Source organism: Cryptotermes secundus, unplaced genomic scaffold, assembly GCF_002891405.2.
Source record: "Cryptotermes secundus unplaced genomic scaffold, Csec_1.0 scaffold123, whole genome shotgun sequence".
NCBI classification, from domain to species: domain Eukaryota; kingdom Metazoa; phylum Arthropoda; class Insecta; order Blattodea; family Kalotermitidae; genus Cryptotermes; species Cryptotermes secundus.
Window position 1 is genome coordinate 429,347 of NW_019736394.1, and position 17,814 is coordinate 447,160.

A 17,814-nucleotide genomic window follows, 5' to 3' on the forward strand; every position below is an offset into this window, starting at 1 on the left:
GCAGTTGCTGTATTCGCAACGCAATTCACCTGCCCTGAAGATGGAGGCGATACGTTCCTCCGAAACGTCGGCTGAAACAAAGAATACACGGCGCCAGATCCCAGAAGACGACTTTCTTCATAGTCATCGCCGTGAAAACCTCTGAACTTACATCGGATAGAACTTGTTTAATTTAGTATTATTTCCTTTATTATCATTTCAGTGCTACAACCCCCTCAACAACTGTGAATGAGGGATGGTACAAGTATGTGATTATGTTGTTACTCTCATGATCTGATTAGACCCAAACAGAACATTTGAGGCATGAATATGAAGTGAGATGATAAGTTGACATTAAGCAGAAAAATAATAAATACATTTCTGGTTAACAGTTGGCCCTTTAAAGCCAAAATCTGCAGTTGTTAACGGACATCATCATCATCATCAGTAATCTGTCAAACGACAGGTCCACAGTCTCTTCCAAGACAATTCCTCCACTTAATGCGATCCAGAGCTTTCTCCTTCAAATGACAGTATCCTCTTCTGTCCCCAAGGTCATCCAGCATCTTCTTACGTCTTTTTCCTCGTCTTCTTGTCACTTCTATCCGCCCCTCTATCTTTCCTTCAAAGCTTCTTTTAGAAGGCAGTTTCTGCGTAAAACATGACCAATCCAATTAGGCTTACGTTTTCTTATTTCGTGCAGGATATTCCTCTGCTCACCGACTCTAATTAACAATTTAACGGACATAAAGGTACTAAATTAAAGCGGCATTCATGGTGTTAGGTTATTGTTGGATAATGCATGTGTCTGCACTCTGCAGAACAACATGCTGTCAGATAAGGTGTTTACGTATAATGAACACAGAACTAAAGACTCGTATGCGGTTAAACCCGTGGAGTCTGAAGAACTAGAAGTCAAAAAGTGAAGGATTTGATAACCCAAAGAAAATCTCAAGTTTGTCACATAATTGACCTTGGCAAAAAACTGTCAACAAAATAACCAACAACCAAACAGGCAAAAGATGTTTGTCTCTCTATTGGTAATGAGTTTCTTTTTGGCAAATTTCAGAGATTACAACAACATACAAATAGACTAGGAACCTGTGACGTTAGAACAGACTCAACAGTAAAGAAGGCCTTATCATCTGACAGGGGCTCTTTGATGGTACAATAAAGTAGTACCAGGCAACACAGAATCACGTAGAAGACTGAAGGGAATTCACCAAATTCGTGGAAACCTACTCGTATTCATGGTCACGTTACTTGAACCTTTAAACCAGAATATGAAATAACGAGTTCAGTCCAGTGAATTATGCAGAAGCTACTAAAAGAGGAAAATTATGACAGAAAACGATGTGTTTCATCATTCACGGTAATGAATTGATTCACAAGGAGACAAGGCATCACAAGTGATAAGACACCAGCTGAAAAGGGGCAGCCGTCAGCTTAACAAGCGAAAGATCTTCATTCAGTCGAAAGATATTTTAAAAAGGAGACGGAATCTTAAGCACACTGAAAGCAGAGACTTAAGACTCGATAGTGCTGCTTCAGGTGCAAGAAATTATGCCGTTCCAAGTGACTGCACACATCAACCAACCAAGGTACCAATGACACACAAGCACTTTATTGAAAGTACACGGATCCATTTCTAAACAGAAAGAAAATATTATTGCGACTGAAAACATACCGTATCAAGTGAAATTATCTAGAAGTGGTAACGCACATGAGAAAATGTTAAAAAATAAAATCGTTAACTTCACAAATAATCTAACTGAAAACACTGAAGTAGGTGTTGTTTTGTGCAAAATAAATACGGAAGGACCTGAAAATAGCAAAACAAATGGACTCAGTAATTTGAATCATGACAAGAAAATGAATGCAACTGGAAATTTAAGTAAACCCGGAGAACTGATTTTTTTTTCAGAAAAACTACAAGGTTTAGAATGAAGTACAGTATCAACAGTATCAGTGATGTGGCAAATGTAAGAGTGCCTCCCAGTTATGAAAGCACAGATAGTAAAAACAAACCTTGTAATACTTCTCGTGAACATGTGTTTGTGCGATCGTAGCCCCATGCCTTGAGCTCCGCTTGTAACCGCTTTATGTAACTTTATGTCGTAACATAGCAATTTCGAAACATTAGATGACTGTACCTGTTCTGCTAGATCCTTGGTTTTCCTCGTTGTCTTTTCCCCTTATTTCTGTTCGGCGTTCAACGTCGCCAGTTGTTCATTGCAATTCTTTTTCCAAGCTCTGAATTGATGTTTACCTTTGTGTCGACTCTTTCTGTGTGCTAGGCCTACCTTTTAGAGCTTATTTAGGCACAGGATTGACATGGTGAAAATTATTTGTGTGAGGCATTGTACTTTAGCTTCACTCAATGGTGAAGTTGCTCAGCCATCATCATTTATGTCCTTGAAGGTCTAGAGATTGAAGAACGTCAGGCTTGAGCTTCTTGCCTGCCTTTGTCTATTTGTAACTGCGTTTACACTTCGTCACAGCAGTCAGATATTAAGTACAAATGTTCTGAAATAGCATTACGATGGAGGGCATTACTGTGGCTCTGGATCAAGGCGAGCCAATGTCAAGGCTTCGCCATTCAATGCTCCTGCTTGCAGCCTTGCGATTTGCCTCTCCGAATTGTGAACCTTCCATATCCTGACTTTCTGTTTGCACTACTCGTAGTAGTGATGTTTGAAATGCGCCCGGGCAAACATATAATGAAAGATTGTGCGCAGCAGATTTAAACAACTCTATGGGCACTTCGTCCTGTTTTACTTTTATTTAAAACAGGGTGATGGATAATGTCTACACAGGGTGTCCAGGTTCTGTTAGGACTGTGGTCATTAAAAATACAAGATGTTAATTATTTTCAAAATTTCACTCTTTTTATTCAAAATAGTCTCCTTCTGAATCAATACATATCTGGAATTTAGTGAAAAGTTTTCGAAAACAGTCAGTGTACTCCTTATGTGAAATCGCATTTAAAACTGCTGTACATTCCCTTTGGAATCTGGCAAATACGGAGGATGATCAAGGACTGTGATCCCTTTTCTGGCCAAAAAATCGCGCACGATCTTCGATTTGTGGGTTGGAGCATTGTCGTGGAGAAGCGACCAGGAACCTTGCTCTAGATATTCAGGTCGAATTCGAAGAATTCTCGCCCACAAACGATTGAGGACTCAGAGATAATAATCAGAATTCACTGTTTGACCTTCCGGCAGAAATTCCTTGTGAATGATTCCTTTGGAATCGAAGAAAACGGTTAGCAATGTCTTTACTCGACTCTTTTGCATGCGCACTTTCTTTGGTTTCGGCTCCTTTGGGCTCAATCACGCTGCACTCTGCCGCTTTGTGAGAGGCTCATATTGAAAACACCATGTCTCGTCACCAGTAACAATCGATTTTGTAAATTTTGTATCACTTTGGGCCGACCGTAACATGTCTTTGCAGTGTTCCACTCTGGCATGCTTTTCATCGCCTAACAGCGCATGCGGTACAAACAGCGCACAGACCTTCCGTTTGGCCAAATCCTCGGTCAAAATTTGATGCACAGTACTTTTTGATATTCCCAGAAACTCCTCGATGAGTCTTGCAGAAACACATCCATCTGATGCGAGAATTTCGGTCACTTTTTCCACATTTTCTTCATTGCGACTTGTTCTCGGCATTGATGCGCGTGGAGCGTCTTCAGTGTCCTCCCTGCCGTCACGAAATACAGCATACCATCGAAACATGTTCGAGCGACTCAAACAACCACTACCGTACACACTTTTCATCATTTCGTACGCTTCTCCGGCTGTTTTGCCTAACTTTAACCAAAATTTGATGTTGGCTCTCTGTTAAACCGCCATTTTCCGACGAGCGCCAGAACAGTACTGTTACGTTCAAGGTCAGAACACATAATGCAGCAATGCTTGCGCTTTGAAATTATATACAGCCACAGCTGAAACTTCAAGAATCTTAACGCCACAACTTGCCAACAGATGGCATTGCAGGGCAACATTTAAAAAAGATGAGCCCTAACGGATCCTATACACACCGTGTAGGACCGCAATAACTGGATTAATATACCATCGTCACAGACTTTTAGATATTAGAAATACTTTTGTTTTTCTGAGTCGGCTTTCCAGTAGCGAAGTACTCGTGTGAAGAACGTGTTATGGACGAACGAATTTCCTCCTCATCATCACCCCCTCCCCCTAATACCCTCAACACGCGTCATACTCCACCTCACCCTCTCGCAACATCAACCCACTATCTCGATACAGAGAAAACCCTAAGGAGTGTGAGTGGCGTATTGACAGAACGGTCACGTGAATGGATCGTGGGTTCGAATTCCATCGAGGCATGGATATCTGTTTGTGTTGTCTTTCAAAGTTAAAACGACTCCAAAAAGAGGAAAATATATATTTTAAAAAAGTACCCATGAATACATGGCAACGCGGTACCGTAGTTGGTTGAGGCACTATGCTACAAGCCGGAAGGTCGCGGGTTCAAGTCCCGGTGAGGTCATTGGATTTTTTAAAATTGACCTAATACTTCCAGCCGCACTATGGCCCTGGGGTCGACCCAGCCTCTGACAGAAATGAGCATCAGGAAGTAATTAAATAACTTTCCTGGGGAGGAAAGCGCGGCCGGCGCCATTTTTGAGCCGATTGTCTAGATAATGTGGGACCCTTAACGTCTCCGTGGCTTAGCTCACTCTCTAGGGTCGTCAGAATCAACTAGGTCATTTCCCTCTAGCGCATGACTTGAAACCGTTTATGAGCAAATTTTAGCTTTATTGAATGATCTTGCGAACCATTTTTACTCAGCCTCTGAGAGAAATGAGTACCACGAATTAATTAAATAATTTTCCTGGGGAATAAAGCGCGGCAGGCGCGTAAGGCTGACAACCTTACCACCATCTTTGAGCCGATTGTCTAGATAATGTGGGACCCTCAACGTCTCACAACCCTATGGGCCTTCATGGCCTGTTACAGGGATAGTTTTACTTACTTGTTTTACTACATATATTATTATTTATTTAAACTGCAAACAGGGTTTTACCCGGTGGCAGTGGTACTGCAATGAGACACAACACACAAATAACACACATCACAGAAAATAGCACAGCACACCAAACAAAACACAGCACAAAACTACACAAACAATAAAGGACACACTACGCACAACAAATATAATGCAAATACAATTAAATAAATTAATATTAATAAAAGTAAGCATACTATACACTAAACAGTGACAGTAATGGAATACGTCATGTTGTGAACTGATGCACCCACACTTCACCATGGCCTTCCCTTCATTCCACTTCACTACACTTAGGCACACTTCACATCCTCATCATAGTTTACTTCCCTTCATTCCACTTCACTACACTTAGGCACACTTCACACCCTCACCACAGTTTACTTCCCTTCATTTCACTTCACTACACTTAGGCACACTTCACATCCTCACCGCAATTTACTTCCCTTCATTTCACTTCACTTCACTTACCTACACTTCACATCCTCGCCACAGTTTACTTCCCTTCATTTCACTTCACTTCACTTACCTACACTTCACATCCTCGCCACAGTTTACTTCCCTTCATTTCACTTCACTTCACTTACCTACACTTCACATCCTCGCCACAGTTTACTTCCCTTCATTTCACTTCACTTCACTTACCTACACTTCACATCCTCGCCACAGTTTACTTCCCTTCATTTCACTTCACTTCACTTACCTACACTTCACATCCTCGCCACAGTTTACTTCCCTTCATTTCACTTCACTTCACTTACCTACACTTCACATCCTCGCCACAGTTTACTTCCCTTCATTTCACTTCACTTCACTTACCTACACTTCACATCCTCGCCACAGTTTACTTCCCTTCATTTCACTTCACTTCACTTACCTACACTTCACATCCTCGCCACAGTTTACTTCCCTTCATTTCACTTCACTTCACTTACCTACACTTCACATCCTCGCCACAGTTTACTTCCCTTCATTTCACTTCACTTCACTTACCTACACTTCACATCCTCGCCACAGTTTACTTCCCTTCATTTCACTTCACTTCACTTACCTACACTTCACATCCTCATCACAGTTCACTTCACTTCACTTCACTGCCGTTTTGGATGATTTCTCCCACATATTCACTTCGCCTTATTTATCACTTTCTTAACTCTTTTCCTAAAATTACTTGGTTTACAGGAGAGAGTCCCTAAATCATCTGCAGGTAGCTGGTTCCAGAGCTGGATGGTCCTGTTTACAAAGGAATATTTTCCGATATCTGTCTCTTGTTTTCTGCTCCTAATTTTCTTGTCATGATCGCCCCTGCTCAGATAGCATGGTCTTTGTAATCTATCACCTATAGCCTTCCAAGCCCGCTCTCCCGTGTATGCTTTGAAGAGAGCGCATATGCGAGCCATCTGCCTGCGCTGTGTCAAGGTTCCCCATTCGAATCATTTCTACGATGTGCAAATTTAGCCGCTTTCTTTTGCACCAGGTCTAGAGCATTTATCTGCGCATTCCTCTAAGGTTCCCAGCACGCCGCCCCATTTTCTAATTTATGACTTTAGAAAAAATTAAAATTACCGTCTAAATACAGCGTATCTAGTATATTTCCTTATACTGATTACATGTTTTTCAAAGCTCGACATGTTTCTGTCAAACAAGATCATCTTCTGGGGATGTACTTTATTAAAGTGAAATTGTATGAGTTCTATATATGGTCTAGAAGGCCGAAATTAATAGCCGTGGGGATCCGTTGCGCTGACCACGCGACACCCTCTATCCGCTAAAGTTGGCACTAACTTCGCCGACAAGCGGCGGTCGCTCGGTTGGTATAGTTCGCTTGCGGACTAAAGACACGGAGTTTTCATATATGTGTGTATATAAGTGATTTTAAAAATCCAATGTATGCATTTCTGATAAAAGTATCAAATTAATACTGTGTTAAAATTAATCGATATGGGCCATAGTTGTTGTAATTCAGTTGATTACTCTTTTTCATGCTGTGCTGTATGTTGCTGTCTCATACTAGTTTTAAGGCGTCGAATAGGCAGAGCTCTGCTGTTTCGATGTGGTTCTTGGTTGCTGACGTTTTGAAAGCAGGCGAGTAATGAATATTTTATTGTTGTTCTGCTGAATAATTGAGTAACCTTAATATAGACCATTCTCTGTTCTTGCAAGTACCAATTGATCAAGGCATAAGAATACTCACTCTTCTACCGCGAATATGGATGCAGGCAGGAAGGTTCTATGTCTCCAACCCTTTTTAGTGTGTAGGTTTATATTCGGGAAGTCAAGTTATGAAGATTCGGCTAAAACCAGATTTTAGATTAGGCTTAACAGTTTTGAACACAATCTTATTTGCTGACGACCAATTAATATTTTCAGAATCTGGATCTTAATTACAAACAGCTGCTAATCAGCTACAAATTATAACAAACAACAATAATCTGACAATTTCAGCAATATGGTTTTTCAAGGCAAATTCCCAGTAGGGTAAAACATGGTAATAATTGATGCACCTTATCATACAGTCGTAACAAAGACCTTGAAGAGAAGCTGCCAAGATATCAACGTATATGTTGAACAGTGCAAATAACGCTAAGAAATGAAATCAGAAAGAATACACAGATTAAATTGTGTAAGGTAATAGCACGTTCCATGCTTAAGTATGGTAGTGAAAGCCCGGCTCAGAATAGATCTCAGAAGAGGAAAACTGAAACAACAGAAATGAATGTAAGATTTGAGGTTTCTGTTAGCATCTGCTCACGCTGGTTCGCTCGCCGATTTCTTCTCTTTCTTCTACCCTGAAGATGAAGGCGATACGTTCCTCCGAAACGTCGGTTAACACAATATCTACACTGCGCCACATCCCAGAAGACTGCTTTCTTCAACAGAAGTTAACTCTGTCGCTGGTTATACGGTTACATAACCAATATGGCGGTACACAATGCATTACAAATATATGCTTTAGAAGCGAGAATCCAAGACCACAGAAACAAATGATATAATCACATATTGAGACTGAACTCCTCAAGACCGACTGGAAAAGTTAAGAATTACCACTGAAATGGACGGAGAAACGTTGGACTACCGAGAGGGCGATGGGTGTATAGTCTTTGACAAGGAACAGATTAATGGAAGCCTACATTGAAGTATATTATGATGATATATCTCATAAATTGAGTGAATAGAACTCAGATAATGAATGAATGAATGAATGAATGAATGAATGTACGAGTATAAGGGGTGGGCCTTCTTGGCTCTTGCACCGCGACAAAAGTGATCTATTGTGCCTGGAACTCGAATAAAACGAGTCGTGCATTCAAGACTGTAAATTGTCACTTCTTGGAAATCTCGAGTTAATTAGAATCTGAAAGAAGTAAAACGCTAAGGCAGTCTAGGAAGATGAAACCTTGTATTTTCCAGCTACAATCTGAATCCTCAGCCTGGGAATTAAGAGAGAGAGAGAGCGCCTTGTTCAAATAGATGGAGTTGTGTACCAACTCCTTCCTCTTTGTTTTAGACAACTGATTTAATTTTAATTGCTGTTATGTGACAATTACGTCACAGCTTGGTGATACTGAAATAATTAAGTGATATTTTAGAGCGTAGCAAATAGGGTGTTCCATTCAAACCTCCGACAGTTTATCAGATCTTAGAACAGAAAGTATGAATGGTAGGAAAATGAAGCTGTAGGAAACACAAGAACAACTAAAAAATTTTTATTTGACGCACTAATAAACCTCTACATGCGCACCATTGGTAGCACACACATTATCCAATCTGTATTCAGTTTCATGCCACGTTCCTTCCAACATGTCAGTTGGTACAGTAGCAATCGTTTCACGGATGCGGGCTCGTAAATCTGGGAAGTAATTCACTGGAGGGACGAACACAGGATCATTCACGTAAATCGAGCGGAGTGAGGTCCGGTGAACGTGGTGGCCACCAAATTGGTCCGCCACGTCCAATCCAGCGATCTTGGAAGTTGGCATTGAGGGACCTCCGAACATCCAGACCCCAATGTGGGTGGCTCCATCTTGTTGGAAGATTATGTTAGGCTGCAGATCTGCTACCTGGGGATACAGGAACTGTTCTGACATGTCAAGGTATACGCGGCCAGCCACTGTGGCTTCACCGAAGAAAACCGGAAATAAAATTCTTTGAGTTTTTCTTTCCTCTAGTGTTAGTTATAATCCATAATTTATCACAATTTGTTCGCAATGATTAATTAAACTGTGAGAGTTTTGAACGGAACACTGTGTATTTTAACTCTTATACGAATAGTTACATAGGAATTAAGGATTGATTAAAACCTTTATCTGTATACTTAAGAGTAACAGATAAACTGCCTTTGTTCTAGTATGACATATGGCATAAAATTGACCGCTTTTGCTGCTGTCTATTATTACTCTTACTGGGGGAGACTAAGTCTCTTGTACTGCGGCCACTACTGGCCTATTGTACCAGCCCCAGATGATAGGTGAGAGTGATTGTGGAGCAATTGGTGGAATGAAGATTGGCAGGGGAAACCGAAGTACTCGGAGAAAACCTGCCCCAGCACCACTTTGTCCACCACAAATCTCACTTGACCAGACCCGGGATCGAACCCGGGCCGCCACGGTGGGAAGCCAGTGACTAACCGCATGAGATATGGCGCGGCCTTGACTATGAGATTAAGTTTGCAGCGAACTATCTCTATTTCAAATGGGTTCATATAAAGTAGTGCTCATACACCATAAGTAGAAAGTAAAGGTATCCCTGTAACAGGCCGTGGAGGCCCATAGGGTTGTGAGATGTTGAGGTTCCAACATTTTCTAGACAATTGGCTCATAGATGGCGGTAAGGTTGTCAGCCCTACATGCCGGCCACCCTTTACCCCCATGAATATCCCAAGAATATTCCTGATATGCATTTCTTTTAGAGGCTGAGTCAACCCAGGGCCATAGTGCAGCTGGAAGTATTAGGTCAATTGAAAAAATCCAATGACATCATCAGGACTTGAACCTACGACCTTCTGGCTTGTAGCATAGTGCCTCAACCAACTACGCTACCACGTGCATCTTGATAAAGTATTTATGAGAAAACGAAGATGTGCCTATTTGTAAATGTTAGTGTCATTCATTTGAAATTTTCTGCAAAACAGCGCTGGCTCTCAAAAGGGAACTCAGTTCTGTACAGATGTAACAGAACACTGCTCACACTAACATGATAAGTTGAAGGCTGTGAATTTGCCAGAAACAGGCTCACCATTCGCCATATCAGCACAGCTTGCTAGGGGTATCACCATGGTAAGCAGTGGCACGGCGGTGATAAATACCGATTCTTAAGGAACCCCAGCCACAGCAGTGTCTATTCTGTGCTAGTATGCAAAGCGATTTTAAAAATTTTAAATATGAATATATGATGGTGTGGAATTGGGGGACACCTTATCTGGGCAAAGAATATACCAAATTTTGGCAATGGGAGGATTAATCCCTTCTTAAACTATCTGACTAATGGGCTGGTGTAATTTTTTTGAACTATGCTTCACTTTTTCAGGCTTGGAGAAGTAATGGCAGAAAATGATACAGGAATTTTTGGTGCCTGGGATTATGTAGTGCTGGCAATGATGCTTGTAATCTCAGCAGCTATTGGAGTGTATTACCGCTTCACTGGTGGCAGACAGAAGACAACACAAGTCAGTAATAATATAGTCTCAGAGTGGCTTTTCCTCAAAATTTAAGCCCTTGTTTTATTAAATTTTAAGAAATTAATTGATGCAACAACAAACATGATCCATACCATAGCTTAAGTGGTTCCTTCTCCATGGACACTCAGGATCAATCCAGGATGATTCATGTTGGGTTAATGGTGGGCAAAGTGGAACAAGGGCATATTATTTCCAAGTACTTTTCTTCCATCTTCCATTGATCCTCCGCATTCTTCCATTGTATTTATGATATGTGCAGTTTTGGTCTTCAATCCTGGTTTTACCTCTGACATGTAACTTGGCTGGATTCAGATTATCAGATTTGTACCTGGCACAAAAAGGGCTAGAATTGGTCATGTGGGACATATGCATGTAGATTCAAAGGGACATAACAGAGATGGTTGTAGGACATCTCTGTTGCAGTAGACTTCTCCAAGCTTCTGAGTATTCAAATTCCAGACTTATATCACAATTATAAGGCTGTAAAATAAAATTCTGAAAAATAATATCCCGTATGAATTATTCTGTGTTAATGGAGCAGCAGAAATCATTTTATATCTCCACAAAATAGTCAAAAGAATTGGATCTTGAGTCCCATTTATCCAGTACTGTTTTCAAATTCATCCTTGCCTGTTAGAGTCAGTATGCATGTATCTGATTCACCTAGAATATCCATTTCTGGGCACTCTGTCAACATTGCAGATATACTTAAAAATTTTGAAAAATTATAATTTAGTTCTCATTTCTTCCATAATGTCCTGATATTTTTTTTCCTTAGTGGGCTGGGACTAAGTCCCTTGTACTGCAGCCACTATTGGCCTATTGTACTGGCCCCAGATGATAGATGAGGATGATTGTGGAGAAATTAGTGGACTGAAGATTAGCAGGGGAAACCAAAGTACTTGGAGAAAACCTGCCCCAGCGCCACTTTGTCCACCACAGATCCCACTTGACCAGACCTGGGATCGATCCCGGGCTGCCGCAATGGGAAGCCAGCGACTAACCACTTGAGCTATGGCGCGGTCCATACTGTCCTGGTTCCTTATGTATTTTTCGCATTCGTATTTTTTAGCCCATTTCATTGTGACAGTTATGATTCCGAACATGCCTTTAGTATTCACTGTCCATGATTCTGCTGAATATTATGCTTCATACAGCATTCAAGGATGTTAATACTTTCGTAAAGGCAAGTACATGCTCATGCTTTGCCATCAGAATGCAGGAGAATCACAATATGAATGTGGCTAATAGATTTGTCGACAATGCCCAGAAACAAATAAGAATTTCTGCCACAGAATTGTTATGGGTAGATTAAATTCGGGGAATGCACACTATCATTCAGCTCAGAATCTCTTGTCTTAATGATAAATGATACAAATTCCGTCCTAAGTGCAAACAATATATATTTATATGTCTTTGATCTTTTTCTTTCTACACTACATGTTTCGGCCTCTATCGGCCATCATCAGGTGTATACTCTTAACGTTGCTGCCACACTGAACCCAGTCTAAAACTTAACATTTAAAAACACAATGTCACATTCTTCGTATTATCAACATCTACATCGTTGATATGTGTCTGGTATGTAAGAGTATACACCTGATGATGGCCGATAGAGGCCGAAACATGTAGTGTAGAAAGAACAAGATCAAAGACATATAAATATATATTGTTTGCACTTAGGACGGAGTTTGTATCATTTATCGTGTAGAGTGCAACAGGATGCTTAAATATAATATCTCTTGTCTTCCCTTGTGCTATATAAAAACATAAAGACTTAAATATTCAGATCTAATGTTACCTATTGTTGTAATGGGCATGAAACTTAGTCTCTTGCATTAAAGAAAGAACATAGGTCAAGAACCCCATGACATTTACTTTTTTATCAAATACAATTATACTGGTTAAGTGAAAGAGGGTGAGATGGGCAGTGCACATAGCATGCAAGAGGGTGAAACAGAATGGATGTAGGTTTTTTGAGGGAAAGTTAGATAGAAAATCCTGCTAGGAAGACCTAGATGTTGGTGAATGATAATATGATACATATATTGAAATGGACTTAGAGAAATAGGATGGTGTGGTATGGTCTGGATTCACCTGGCTCAGGACAGGGACTAGTGGAGGGCTCTTATGAACATGGTAGTGAACCTTTGTGTTCCATGCAATGGTGGGACATTTTTGAGTGACTGGCTACTTCTGAAAAGGACTCAGCTTCATGGAGTTAGTTAGTTAGTTGGTTACTCAGTTAGCATAGGTTAAGGGTGTCTGTGAAAAGAATGGTTAAGGGGACCTTCGGCTTGGCCAGAAAGAAGTAATGAAGGCTGAAGAATGGTCATTATTTGTACTTTGCCTGTTATTAGGATAATGAAATCAAGGAGAATACCGTGCCTGGGGGATGTAGCATGCATCAGAGAGATAATAAATACATACAAAATTTTGGTCAGATGATCTGAGATGTGAAGACCACATGGGTGGATCATATTAAAATGCATCTTAAGGAAGTAGAGTGGGAGGATGTGGATTGGTTTCTTTTGGCTCAGGATAGGGATAATTATGGATCCTTATGAAGACTGTAATGACATTTTGGATTCCATAAAAATGGATAACTTAACTAGGAGTGTGACTGTTAGCTTCTCATGAAGGTCTGTGATTAATAAAGCTGGTTACTTTAGTTATTTAAGTACTACTTTTGCCTCATATGTAGACTTTCTGCTGAGATCTTAAGTTTTTATATGACATCTCTTCCTTTTAACAACAATTCTTGCTGCACAGTTTATTTCAAAATTAAAATCTCAGTATGTAGAAACATGGTGACTAATTTGCTAATTCTTCTAATTGCAGGAATACCTGCTGGGGGACCGCAGTCTATCAGTGTTCCCTGTAGCTGTCTCATTAATGGCAAGCTTCATGTCTGCCATCACTCTGCTTGGAGTCAGTATGGAAAACTATGCATATGGGACACAATTCATTGTGATCAACATATCATATGGATTAGCTACCCCCATTGCTGCATACTGGTTTCTTCCTGTTTTCTTTAAACTGCAAGCCACCAGTGCCTACCATGTATGTAGCTAGGAGAAGGAAAAGTCACTCCTGCTCTCCCCTAATCATCAGGCATTGGATGTAGTGGTTAGCACTCCTGACTCATATTTGAAAAATTAATCCAATTGAAGAGCCTGGTTCAAAGAAAGAACATGTCCACATTTCATAAAAAATAATGTTCTTGCGGAAAGCGCCTGAAAACAAACATGTCCATATAACGCTTAAGATTCATCTAAGGGCCGCGCCATAGCTCAAGCGGTTAGTCACTGGCTTCCCACCACTGCGGCCTTGGTTTGATCCATGGTCTGGTCAAGTGGGATTTGTCATGGTCAAAGTGGTGCTGGGACAGGTTTTCTCCGAGTACTTCAGTTTCCTATGCCAATCTTCATTTCATCAATTGCACCACAATCACCCTCACCTATCATCTGGGGCTGGTACAATAGGCCAGAAGTGGCCGCAGTACAAGGGGCTTAGTCCCACCCCACTAGCAATAATAAAAAAAAAAAAGGTTCATCTAGGTCATTCTACTTCTGAAAATTCAAATCTGAGACAGATATTTGCTATTTGAAATAAGCTATTAATACTTCTGATGTAGATTGGTTGGATGGGACACTTCAGCTGCTGGTCTGTGCTGATGATATAAATCTATTATAAGATAACATAGTGTGGGAATATCCCACATGCTAACATGCGATTTCACTAGTCTAACAGACAGCACTCACTCCTAGTCAATATCAGATTGCCGCACGTTGCTGCCACCACTCAAATTTATACAGCTCTCGATGTCCAGCCCACCTGTAGATCATTACGTGCGCTAGCCAATCAGTGCTCACAATCGCAACTGCAAGTTTAAGCTCCGCCCAAGAAGCGTGGTATAAAAGCGGAGCCCAAAGCTTGCAATCATCAGTGATCACATTCAGTTCAAAGTGATCAGTCATCATAGTCATCAGCTCTTTACTGCGCCAAAGACAGCTGCCGCAACTCTCCAGCAACCGTGCTCTACTACCAGACAGCTAACATAGCTGCTGCAGCTCTCCAGCAACTGCGCTCTGCTACTAGACGGCTAATGCAGTTGCCGCAACTCTCCAGCAGTCTCTCTCTGTGACTAGGCAACTAGCGTAGTTGCCGCAACTCTCCAGCAACTTTGCTCTGCGACCAGGAAGCTAACGTAGTTGCTGCAACTCTCCAGCAAATGCGCTGTAGGCAGCTGTTCCTACAGGCACATGCAGCACCACATTACTGGCCAGACAAACCAGCTGAACGGCCTTAAAGACTTGGTCCACTACAAAGGAGCAAATTCTACCAGCACACTCATGGTGGAACAAACTGCCCTTTTCAGGGCCAGCCAACTTTTAACATTCCACATAGCTTCGCAGCTATTCTGTATATTCAGTTTATGCAATTTAATATATAAAATTGTTAAAGATTTACGTGGTTGTCTTTTAGAACATCGACAATCCCACAATAGCTTCCATAAAGAAAAAACTGAAACTCTAATTGATGCTAGTTGGAAGATTGTTCTAAAAGTAAACATAGAGAAGACTAAGTATATGTTGATATCTCATTACCAGAATTCAGAGCATAATTATAACATAAAGATAGCCAATAGAGATTTTGAAAATGTGGCACAGTTCATATATTTGGGAATGACAGTAACAAATCAAAATTTGATTCAGGAGGAAATTAAGAGGAGACTGAATTTGGATAATGTTTGCTACCATTCAGCTGAGAACCTTTTGTGTCCTTATCCGATGTCGAGAAACGTAAAAATTATAATGTATGAACCTATAATTTTACCTCTGGTTGTGTATGGATGTGAAAATTTGTCTCTGACATTTAGGGAAAAACATAGATTGAGAGTGTTTGAGAACAGGGTGCTGAGGAGAATATTTGGACCGAAGAGAGATGAAGTGATAGGAGGTTGGAGAAAACTGCCTAATGAGGAGCTTCGTAACTTGTACTCTTCACCAAGTATAATTAAATTGATGAAGTGAAGGAAGATGATATGGGCAGGCATCACTTGTTATATATCCATTTATATATCTGGTGTTCACCTAGAAACATTCAGTGATTCGGTAATGAATGTATGTGTTCATGTTTCTATGCATGTATGTTATATACAGATGGTGAGGATTGGATGTCAAGAGGGGATGTAATGAGCAGAGGCAGTTTAAGAGTTTGTGGGCCAAAGGGCACCAAAAAAATATGGTGAGAGTGGCATTATATTTATTGGAAGCAATTGATGACAGGGAGCAGAAAATACATTACTCTTGTGGCAACTAAGAGCCTTGGGGGCCCTCCACTCTCCCATGCTAAACAAGTTTCATGCCTGCCTTGAGGCCATGGTTTACTATTTCTGTGCCTTAATCTGCATCAGACAATGAGGCAGTGATATGCTTGGAACTTATCTTTTTTGAAGAAATGCCAACCTGAGGTGAAATTATTGTACTTATTTTCTGATGCATGCAACTACAAAATAGGATGTTACTCTAATGCAGCACCTCTACATGATAGCCAGGCCGAAAGAATTGCTGTACAGCACACCTTCCTGCCACAAACTAGAGTCATTTTCCTTGTGATAGTGACTTTGTTTTAACCAAAGAAAGGCAGAGTGAAGGCTCAGGATGTGTTAAAGGCTCTGAGACCTAAACAACTTTTCAAATTTGTCAGACTCAACTGCTGATCTGTGAAGAATTATAAAGAGCATCTGTCACATTTGAAATCTGTTAAAAAATACCAGACTGTGGAGTCTCAGAGAGTTGTGAGACATCAAGGCTTTCACATTTTCTAGACAATTGACTCACAGATGGTGGTGAGGCCAGTCTTACATGCCAGCTGCCCTTAACCCCCAGGAAGATTCCTGGTACTCATTTCTGTTAGAGGTTGAGTCGATCCCAGGGCTGTAGTAAATTGAAGAAGTCCAGTCACCTCATTGGGAATTGAATTGGCAACATTTCTGCTTGTAGCACAGCAGTAGAAGAAAAAAAGGAGAAAATAACTCACCAGCTAAACTAAATGCTGAAATAGTCGGTAACACACTTGACATGAATGTACCCCTCCAGGTCATCCGTCTCTATAATATGGAAGATGTCCTCCATAGAAAAGCATGTGGCAGAAGTTAGTTTCCTCTTCACTGTTATTTATGATGGCCACATTTGCCTAAAGACCACAGAATCATCTTATGAAGAGTGCAGAGAGGGTGTCAAAATCTATGTGAGGGTGAACAGTGAAAGCAAAGATTCCAATGTATTTTCTTAATGATTCAGTGAAGAGAGTAAGCTTCAACAGCAGACTTGTAGGTATAATATTTAACAAATAATAAATTACTGTTTTGTTGTTTTGTAAACTAAATTGTCCATGTTCTTAACTAATCACTCCAAGTCATGATGATGTCTGTGGAGGGACTTTCTTTAATTTATAAATTCATTTTATTGGGCAATATTTGTCAGGTTTATGTTTATTGAATGGAATCTTTACAGCAGAGAACAGACTTGTTAGAATGAAGCAATAAAATGTGTTTAAGTTATTTTTAAATAAAAATAAATCAAAAGAATGTACTTAAATTGTAGCTAATGGACCTGTTACTGGGTCTGCTGTTACTGACCTTGAAACAAGCAACGAACAACATTCTCTGTTAGACAACATATTCTCAATAAGCAAGTATACGCAGCCGTTACTGAGTAACGCCTTCACAAAAAAGCACATTCTATGGAAAGAGTTGCAGAGCAACAATGAATGATGCTTTCTACATGGTCTGTGCTGAGATGCTATGACTGGGACAAGTTTAGAAATTAGTCAATTGTCAGAGAGTTGAAATGGAGTCTGCAGTTAGCAGCAAAGTTAACGCTGAAGCTGAAGAATCTCCACTGTTTAAAGCCAAGGATTGGAAATTAGTGATATTGTTACAGTTACTTATTTTCTGTAAGTGGTCAATTACTCCAGTCTCCAGCCCAAAACCCTTGTTTAGTCACTCAAAATCATGGCAGTATTAAGGAAATACATATATTTGAGCCCTTTGTTCAGATAAGTAACATTAGAGCAGTTGCATTTAATACTTTTGAAGAAAATTATATTTTATTGTC

General features: G+C 40.4%; 1 protein-coding gene across 2 annotated transcripts in view; it reads left to right on the forward strand.

Moving 5' to 3' along the window:
• LOC111869798 (putative sodium-dependent multivitamin transporter) overlaps positions 1–17,814 on the forward strand; it is a 57,594-nt gene that overhangs the window by 23,890 nt on the left and 15,890 nt on the right. Inside the window, exons 2-3 of one of the 2 annotated variants that reach the window (XM_023861570.2) lie at positions 10,540–10,678; positions 13,532–13,753. The exons of the other annotated variant lie outside the window; for it this stretch is intronic. Of the exons in view, the coding sequence (XP_023717338.1) occupies positions 10,553–10,678; positions 13,532–13,753 (348 nt within the window). The 5' untranslated portion in view covers positions 10,540–10,552. The remainder of the gene's footprint in view (positions 1–10,539; positions 10,679–13,531; positions 13,754–17,814) is intronic. 2 annotated transcript variants of the gene reach the window in all.